At 58.5% G+C, this 10289-nt stretch overlaps 1 protein-coding gene across 1 annotated transcript in view; it reads right to left on the bottom strand.

The window, feature by feature from the left end:
* Window positions 1–8619, bottom strand: part of LOC137332684 (nuclear receptor-binding protein 2-like) — a 195974-nt gene extending 187355 nt beyond the window's left edge. The window contains exon 1 of the mRNA XM_067996634.1: window positions 8298–8619. Within this exon, the coding sequence (XP_067852735.1) occupies window positions 8298–8411 (114 nt within the window). The 5' untranslated portion in view covers window positions 8412–8619. The remainder of the gene's footprint in view (window positions 1–8297) is intronic.
* Between the last annotated feature and the right edge of the window lie 1670 nt (window positions 8620–10289).

Raw genomic sequence — 10289 nt, 5'->3', positions numbered from 1 at the left:
TCTCTCAAATTATAAATCCTCAGACAATCCTCCAACCCCCTCCCTAACCCCAGCCACTCTCACTCCCCCCTCGCCCTCCCCAGTCACTCCCCCCTCGCCCTCCCCAGTCACTCCCCCCTCGCCCTCCCGTCACTCCCCCCTCGCCCTCCCGTCACTCCCCCCTCGCCCTCCCGTCACTCCCCCCTCGCCCCCCCACTCCCCAGTCCCCCCCATACCCTCCCCAGCCACCCTCCCTTCCCCTCCCCAGACTCCCCCCTCCCACCCCCAGTCACACCACTCGCTCCCAGTCTCCCTCCCCAGTCTCCCCCTCCCTCCCCTCACCCCCAGTCTCCCCTCACCCCCAGTCTCCCCTCACCCCCAGTCTCCCCTCACCCCCAGTCTCCCCTCACCCCCAGTCTCCCCTCACCCCCAGTCTCCCCTCACCCCCAGTCTCCCCTCACCCCCAGTCTCCCCTCACCCCCAGTCTCCCTGCACCCCCCATCGCGGTCTCAACCCTCGTTTGGCCAGTTTACTGGGCGGTGGGGGGGATGTTCTGGGGTCTGTGGGGTCTGCGGGGGGGGTCTGTGGTGGGACTGGGGTTTCTGCGGGGTCTGTGCGGTTCAGCGGGGTCTGTGGTGTTCTTTAGGGGTCTGTGATGGGATTCTGTGGGGGTCTGTGGGGGTCTGTAGGAGGGGAGTCCGCGGGCGGTCTGCTCAGTACTGTTGACGATTTCTGTTATCTCTCAGATTGAGGTTTTAATCGAAGTTTCAATCTGATGACAGGAGGTGGGATCGGCCCCCGGGGGGTCCCAACACACCGAGACACGGCTCTCCCCCCGAGGGCACTGTTTCTCACTGTGCTCAGTTCAACACTCACACTCACACTCACACTCACACTCACACTCACACTCACACTCACACTCACACACAGTGGGACTGCGGAGGTTCGAGTCAGTGGGACTGCGGGGGTTCGAGTCAGTGGGACTGCGGGGGTTCGAGTCCGAGGGACTGCGAGGGTTCGAGTCCGAGGGACTGCGGGGGTTCGAGTCCGAGGGACTGCGGGGGTTCGAGTCCGAGGGACTGCGGGGGTTCGAGTCCGAGGGACTGCGGGGGTTCGAGTCCGAGGGACTGCGGGGGTTCGAGTCAGTGGGACTGCGGGGGTTCGAGTCAGTGGGACTGCGGGGGTTCGAGTCCGAGGGACTGCGGGGGTTCGAGTCCGAGGGACTGCGGGGGTTCGAGTCCGAGGGACTGCGGGGGTTCGAGTCCGAGGGACTGCGGGGGTTCGAGTCCGAGGGACTGCGGGGGTTCGAGTCCGAGGGACTGCGGGGGTTCGAGTCCGAGGGACTGCGAGAGTTCCACGACTCCCATTTCAATTGTGCTTTTCACAACCTCAGGACGTCCGAGTGAAGTATTTTTTGAAGTGTAGTCACTGTTATAATGGTGCAAAAATGGCAACCAATTTGCACACAGCGAGTGGGGACTGCAGTCCCTGCTGTACGAGATTCCCTGTTTGGTGTGTGTTGTGCTCTCATTGACCTGTCCCGGAGATTACTGGCACATGTGATTCACGGCCTGTCGATCTCCCTCACTGTTCTCTTGAGCCAGCTCCCAGGGAAGGTCACTGTGTTGAAATATCAACCAGAAAGTGATTACAGTGATAACAGAGTCAGTAAAACTCAGGCTCACAACCTTGGCTGGGAGAATAAGGTCAGGTAACAGAGCTGGGGTACGGGGTAGAGGGTGCGGGGTAGAGGGTACGGGGTAGAGGGTGCGGGGTAGAGGGTACGGGGTAGAGGGTACGGGGTAGAGGGTGCGGGGTAGAGGGTACGGGGTAGAGGGTACGGGGTAGAGGGTACGGGGTAGAGGGTACGGGGTAGAGGGTACGGGGTAGAGGGTGCGGGGTAGAGGGTACGGGGTAGAGGGTACGGGGTAGAGGGTGCGGGGTAGAGGGTGCGGGGTAGAGGGTACGGGGTAGAGGGTACGGGGTAGAGGGTACGGGGTAGAGGGTGCGGGGTAGAGGGTACGGGGTACGGGGTAGAGGGTGCGGGGTAGAGGGTACGGGGTAGAGGGTACGGGGGTAGAGGGTGCGGGGTAGAGGGTACGGGGGTAGAGGGTACGGGGTAGAGGGTGCGGGGTAGAGGGTGCGGGGTAGAGGGTACGGGGTACGGGGTAGAGGGTGCGGGGTAGAGGGTACGGGGTAGAGGGTACGGGGTAGAGGGTGCGGGGTAGAGGGTACGGGGTAGAGGGTACGGGGTAGAGGGTACGGGGTAGAGGGTGCGGGGTAGAGGGTGCGGGGTAGAGGGTACGGGGTAGAGGGTAGAGGGTAGAGGGTACGGGGTAGAGGGTACGGGGTAGAGGGTACGGGGTAGAGGGTGCGGGGTAGAGGGTGCGGGGTAGAGGGTACGGGGTAGAGGGTAGAGGGTACGGGGTAGAGGGTACGGGGTAGAGGGTACGGGGTAGAGGGTGCGGGGTAGAGGGTACGGGGTAGAGGGTACGGGGTAGAGGGTACGGGGTAGAGGGTACGGGGTAGAGGGTACGGGGTAGAGGGTACGGGGTAGAGGGTGCGGGGTAGAGGGTGCGGGGTAGAGGGTACGGGGTAGAGGGTACGGGGTAGAGGGTACGGGGTAGAGGGTACGGGGTAGAGGGTACGGGGTAGAGGGTACGGGGTAGAGGGTACGGGGGTAGAGGGTACGGGGTAGAGGGTACGGGGTACAGACACTGAAATATTAGATTGATAAACATAGTGAGAGAGGAAGTATTAAGGGGATTAGCATCTTTGAAAGTGGATAAATCACCGGGGCCGGATGAAATGTATCCCAGGCTGTTAAAAGAAGCCAGGGAGGCTCTGACCATCATTTTCCAAACTTCACTGGATACAGGCGTGGTGCCGGAGGATTGGAGGACTGCGAACATTGTACCGTTGTTTAAAAAGGGAGCGAGGGATAGACCGAGTAATTACAGGCCAGTCAGTCTAACCTCGGTGGTGGGCAAATTACTGGAAACAATTCGGAGGGACAGGATAAACTGTCAGTTAGAAAGGCACGGAGTGATCAAGGACGGTCAGCACGGATTTGTTAAGGGAAGGTCGTGTAGTAACAAGGAGGGCCGATGAGGGTAACATGTTTGATGTAGTCTACATGGATTTTAGCAAGGCTTTTGACAAGGTCCCACATGGCAGATTGGTCAAAAAAGTAAAAGCCCATGGGATCCAAGGGAGAGTGGCAAATTGGATCCAAAATTGGCTCAGTGGCAGGAAGAAAAGGGAAATGGTCGACAGGTGTTTTTGAGGCTGGAAGGCTGTTTCCAGTGGAGTGCCGCAGGGCTCAGTACTCGGTCCCTTGCTTTTTGTGATGTATATTAATGATTTGGACTTAAATGTATGGGGCATGATTAAGAAGTTTGCAGATGATACAAAAATTGGCCGTGTGGTTGATAGTGAGGAAGAAAGCTGTAGACTGCAGGAAGATATCAATGGACTGGTCAGGTGGGCAGAAAAGTGGCAAATGGAATTCAATCCAGAGAAGTGTGAGGTAATGCATTTGGGGAGGGCAAACAAGGCAAGGGAATACACAATAAATGGGAGGATACTGAGAGGTGGAGAGGAAGTGAGGGATCTTGGAGTGCATGTCCACAGATCCCTGAAGGTAGCAGGACAGGTAGATAAGGTGGTTAAAAAGGCAGACGGGATACTTTCCTTTATTAGCCGAGGCATAGAATATAAGAGCAGGGAGGTTATGCTGGAACTGTATAAAACACTAGTTAGGCCACAGCTTGAGTACTGTGCACAGTTCTGGTCACCACATTACAGGAAAGATGTGATTGCACTAGAGAGAGTACAGAGGAGATTTACGAGGATGTTGCCAGGGTTGGAGAATTTTAGCTATGAGGAAAGATTGGATAGGCTGGGGTTGTTTTCCTTGGAACAAAGGAGGCTGAGGGGAGATTTAATTGAGGTGTATAAAATTATGAGGGGCCGAGATAGAGTGGATAGGAAGGACCTATTTCCCTTAGCGGAGGGGTCAGTGACCAGGGGGCATAGATTTAAAGTGATTGGTAGAAGGATTAGAGGGGAGCTGAGGAGAATGTTTTCCCCCAGAGGGTGGTGGGGGTCTGGAACTCACTGCCTGAGAGGGTGGGAGAGGCAGAAACCCTCAACTCATTTAAAAATACCTGGATGTGCACCTGAAGAGCCGTGACTTGCAGGGCTACGGACCAAGTGCTGGAAAGTGGGATTAGGCTGGGGGCTCGCTTTCGCCCGGCATGGACACAATGGGCCGAATGGCCTCCTTCTGTGCCGTAAATTTTCCACGATTCTATGACTGGGTCCAGGATACAAGGCCTGAGTACAGAGACTGGGTATAGAATCATAGAAAGGTTACAGCACAGAAGGAGGCCATTCAGCCCATCGAGTCCGTGCCGGCTCTCTGCAAGAGCAATCCAGCTAGTCCCACTCCCCGCCCTTTCCCCGAAGCCCTGCAATTTTTTTCCTTTCAAGTACTTATCCAGTTCCCTTTTGAAGGCCATGATTGAATCCTCATGTCGTCTTTGGTTTTTTTGCCAATCATCTAAAATCAATGTACAATGGTTCTGCACCATTTCCCCAATCCCTGCACCCTGTACCCAGGCCCTGCACCCTGTACCCAGTCTCTGCACCCTGTACCCAGTCTCTGCACCCTGTACCCAGTCTCTGCACCCTGTACCCAGTCTCTGCACCCTGTACCCAGTCTCTGCACCCTGTACCCAGGCCCTGCACCCTGTACCCAGGCCCTGCACCCTGTACCCAGTCTCTGCACCCTGTACCCAGGCCCTGCACCCTGTACCCAGTCTCTGCACCCTGCACCCAGGCCCTGCACCCTGTACCCAGTCTCTGCACCCTGTACCCAGTCTCTGCACCCTGTACCCAGTCCCTGCACCCTGTACCCAGTCTCTGCACCCTGCACCCAGGCCCTGCACCCTGCACCCAGTCTCTGCACCCTGCACCCAGGCCCTGCACCCTGTACCCAGTCTCTGCACCCTGTACCCAGTCTCTGCACCCTGTACCCAGTCTCTGCACCCTGTACCCAGTCTCTGCACCCTGTACCCAGGCCCTGCACCCTGCACCCAGTCTCTGCACCCTGTACCCAGGCCCTGCACCCTGCACCCAGTCTCTGCACCCTGTACCCAGTCTCTGCACCCTGCACCCAGTCTCTGCACCCTGCAAACAGGCCCTGCACCCTGTACCCAGTCTCTGCACCCTGTACCCAGGCCCTGCACCCTGCACCCAGGCCCTGCACCCTGCACCCAGGCCCTGCGCCCTGCACCCAGGCCCTGCGCCCTGCACCCAGTCTCTGCGCCCTGCACCCAGGCCCTGCGCCCTGTACCCAGGCCCTGCGCCCTGTACCCAGTCTCTGCGCCCTGTACCCAGTCGCAGCGCCCTGTACCCAGTCGCAGCGCCCTGTACCCAGTCGCAGCGCCCTGTACCCAGTCGCTGCGCCCTGTACCCAGTCGCTGCGCCCTGTACCCAGTCTCTGCGCCCTGTACCCAGTCTCTGCGCCCTGTACCCAGTCTCTGCGCCCTGTACCCAGGCCCTACACCCTGTACCCAGTCTCTGCACCCTGTACCCAGGCCCTGCACCCTGTACCCAGGCCCTGCACCCTGTACCCAGTCTCTGCACCCTGTACCCAGGCCCTACACCCTGTACCCAGTCTCTGCACCCTGTACCCAGTCTCTGCACCCTGCACACAGGCCCTGCACCCTGTACCCAGTCTCTGCACCCTGTACCCAGTCTCTGCACCCTGCACCCAGTCTCTGCACCCTGTACCCAGGCCCTGCACCCTGCACCCAGGCCCTGCACCCTGCACCCAGGCCCTGCACCCTGTACCCAGGCCCTGCACCCTGTACCCAGGCCCTGCACCCTCTACCCAGTCTCTGCACCCTGTACCCAGGACCTACACCCTGTACCCAGGCCCTGCACCCTGTACCCAGGCCCTGCACCCTGCACCCAGGCCCTGCACCCAGGCCCTGCACCCTGCGCCCAGTCTCTGCACCCTGCGCCCAGTCTCTGCACCCTGCGCCCAGTCTCTGCACCCTGCGCCCAGTCTCTGCACCCTGCGCCCAGTCTTTGCACCCTGCGCCCAGTCTCTGCACCCTGCACCCAGGCCCTGCACCCTGTACCCAGTCTCTGCACCCTGTACCCAGTCTCTGCACCCTGTACCCAGTCTTTGCACCCTGCACCCAGGCCCTGCACACTGCACCCAGGCCCTGCACCCTGTACCCAGGCCCTGCACCCTGTACCCAGGCCCTGCACCCTGTACCCAGGCCCTGCACCCTGCACCCAGGCCCTGCACCCTGTACCCAGTCTCTGCACCCTGTACCCAAGCCCTGCACCCTGCACCCAGGCCCTGCACACTGCACCCAGGCCCTGCACCCTGCACCCAGTCTCTGCACCCTGTACACAGGCCCTGCACCCTGCACCCAGGCCCTGCACACTGCACCCAGGCCCTGCACCCTGCACCCAGTCTCTGCACCCTGTACCCAGGCCCTGCACATTGCACCCAGGCCCTGCACATTGCACCCAGGCCCTGCACATTGCACCCAGGCCCTGCACACTGCACACAGGCCCTGCACAGTGCACACAGGCCCTGCACACTGCGCCCAGGCCCTGCACACTGCGCCCAGGCCCTGCACACTGCGCCCAGGCCCTGCACCCTGCGCCCAGGCCCTGCACCCTGCGCCCAGGCCCTGCACCCTGCGCCCAGGCCCTGCACCCTGCGCCCAGGCCCTGCACCCTGCGCCCAGGCCCTGCACCCTGCGCCCAGGCCCTGCACCCTGCGCCCAGGCCCTGCACCCTGCGCCCAGGCCCTGCACCCTGCGCCCAGGCCCTGCACCCTGCGCCCAGGCCCTGCACCCTGCGCCCAGGCCCTGCACCCTGCGCCCAGGCCCTGCACCCTGCGCCCAGGCCCTGCACCCTGCGCCCAGGCCCTGCACCCTGCACCCTGCGCCCAGGCCCTGCACCCTGCACCCACGACCTGCACCCTGCACCCACGACCTGCACCCTGTACCCAGGCCCTGCACCCTGTACCCAGGCCCTGCACCCTGTACCCAGGCCCTGCACCCTGTACCCAGTCTCTGCACCCTGTACCCAGGCCCTGCACCCTGTACCCAGTCTCTGCACCCTGTACCCAGGCCCTGCACCCTGTACCCAGGCCCTGCACCCTGTACCCACAACCTGCACCCTGTACCCACGACCTGCACCCATGACCTGCACCCTGTACCCAGGCCCTGTACCCTGTACCCAGTCTCTGCACCCTGTACCCAGTCTCTGCACCCTGTACCCAGTCTCTGCACCCTGCACCCAGTCTCTGCACCCTGCACCCAGGCCCTGCACCCTGTACCCAGTCTCTGCACCCTGTACCCAGGCCCTGCACCCTGTACCCAGTCTCTGCACCCTGCACCCAGTCTCTGCACCCTGCACCCAGGCCCTGCACCCTGCACCCAGTCTCTGCACCCTGCACCCAGGCCCTGCACCCTGCACCCAGTCTCTGCACCCTGTACCCAGTCTCTGCACCCTGTACCCAGTCTCTGCACCCTGTACCCAGTCTCTGCACCCTGTACCCAGGCCCTGCACCCTGTACCCAGTCTCTGCACCCTGTACCCAGGCCCTGCACCCTGTACCCAGTCTCTGCACCCTGCACCCAGTCTCTGCACCCTGCACCCAGGCCCTGCACCCTGCACCCAGGCCCTGCACCCTGCACCCAGTCTCTGCACCCTGCACCCAGGCCCTGCACCCTGTACCCAGTCTCTGCACCCTGCACCCAGGCCCTGCACCCTGCACCCAGTCTCTGCACCCTGTACCCAGTCTCTGCACCCTGCACCCAGCACCCAGTCTCTGCCCCCTGCACCCAGGCCCTGCACCCTGTACCCAGGCCCTGCACCCTGTACCCAGGCCCTGCACCCTGTACCCAGTCTAGTGGGACTAGCTGGATTGCTCTTGCATAGAGCCGGCACGGACTCGATGGGCTGAATGGCCTCCTTCTGTGCTGTAACCTTTCTATGATTTTATATGGAATACTCAGTAGCGAGAGTAATCAGTACAGGGAGTAATCGGGTGCTGTATAAATGCAGGCTGTTGTTTTCCCATCAATAGCCTGCATTTACACAGCACCATTAACAACCCTTAACAAATATACAGGCGACACGTACACACACACACACAGACACACACACTCTCCCCTGTTCCTCTCCCCATCTCCCCCTCTCCCCCTCCTCCTGTCCCCCTCTCTCTCCCTCTTCCCCTCTCTCCCTGTTCCTCTCCCTCTCCCCTCTCCCTCTCCCCCTCACCTGTTCTCGCCGTTTCTGCCAGCGCCCACACGGACTCTCCTCCAGGATCTCGCTCTCATCCTCACTCTCCTCCTCCTTGGCCGGAGTTGCGGAGCTTCTCTCGGGCTGGGACATGGATCTGGAGCGGGGAGCGGGGAGCGGGCTGCAGACTGAGGCGGGGAGGAAGCGAGGGGCGGGGAGAGGGAGAGAGAGGAGGGGCACGGCCGGGTTATCGACACTGCCAGGCAGCGCTGGGACCGCCCGACACCCGCACCGGGACCGGGACCGCACCGGGACTCGGACCAGAGCGGGACCGGGACCGCAACCGCACCGGGACCGGGACCAGTCTCACATTAATACTCACTTAATCCTCCAACACTGATCCTCTCACATTAATACTCACACTGATCCTCTCACATTAATACTCACACTGATCCTCTCACATTAATACTCACACTGATCCTCTCACATTAATACTCACACTGATCCTCTCACATTAATACTCACACTGATCCTCTCACATTAATACTCACACTGATCCTCTCACATTAATACTCACACTGATCCTCTCACATTAATACTCACACTGATCCTCTCACATTAATACTCACACTGATCCTCTCACATTAATACTCACACTGATCCTCTCACATTAATACTCACACTGATCCTCTCACATTAATACTCACACTGATCCTCTCACATTAATACTCACACTGATCCTCTCACATTAATACTCACACTGATCCTCTCACATTAATACTCACACTGATCCTCTCACATTAATACTCACACTGATCCTCTCACATTAATACTCACACTGATCCTCTCACATTAATACTCACACTGATCCTCTCACATTAATACTCACACTGATCCTCTCACATTAATACTCACACTGATCCTCTCACATTAATACTCACACTGATCCTCTCACATTAATACTCACACTGATCCTCTCACATTAATACTCACACTGATCCTCTCACATTAATACTCACACTGATCCTCTCACATTAATACTCACACTGATCCTCTCACATTAATACTCACACTGATCCTCTCACATTAATACTCACACTGATCCTCTCACACTGTTAAGAACATAAGAAATTGGAGCAGGAGTAGGCCAATCGGCCCCTCGAGCCTGCTCCGCCATTCAATAAGATCGTTGCTGATCTGATCCTAACCTCAAATCTAAAGAACACAAGAAGTCGGAGCAGGACCCGGCCACATAGCCCCTGGGCCCTCTCCGCCACCCACAGGGCATTGACCGATCCGAACTCAGCTTCATGTCCAATTTCCTGCCCGCTCCCCATAACCCCTAATTCCCTTTACTTCTAGGAAACTGTCTATTTCTGTTTTAAATTTATTTAATGATGTAGCTTCCACAGCTTCCTGGGGCAGCAAATTCCACAGACCTACTACCCTCTGAGTGAAGAAGTTTCTCCTCATCTCAGTTTTGAAAGAGCAGCCCCTTATTCTAAGATTATGCCCCCTGTTCTAGTTTCACCCATCCTTGGGAACATCCTTACCGCATCCACCCGATCAAGCCCCTTCACAATCTTATATGTTTCAATAAGATCGCCTCTCATTCTTCTGAACTCCAATGAGTAGAGTCCCAATCTACTCAACCTCTCCTCATATGTCCACCCCCTCATCCCCGGGATTAACCGAGTGAACCTTCTTTGTACTGCCTCGAGAGCAAGTATGTCTTTTCTTAAGTATGGACACCAAAACTGTATGCAGTATTCCAGGTGCGGTCTCACCAATACCTTATATAACTGCAGCAATACCTCCCTGTTTTTATATTCTATCCCCCGAGCAATAAAAGCCAACATTCCGTTGGCCTTCTTGATCACCTGCTGCACCTGCAAACTAACTTTTTGATCTTCTTGCACTAGGACCCCCAGATCCCTTTGTACTGCAGTACTTTCCAGTTTCTTGCCATTAAGATAATAACTTGCTCTCTGATTTTTCCTGCCAAAGTGCATAACCTCACATTTTCCAATA

This window comes from Heptranchias perlo, chromosome 2 (assembly GCF_035084215.1).
Source record: "Heptranchias perlo isolate sHepPer1 chromosome 2, sHepPer1.hap1, whole genome shotgun sequence".
NCBI classification, from domain to species: domain Eukaryota; kingdom Metazoa; phylum Chordata; class Chondrichthyes; order Hexanchiformes; family Hexanchidae; genus Heptranchias; species Heptranchias perlo.
This window is presented reverse-complemented; position numbering and strand designations above follow the sequence as displayed.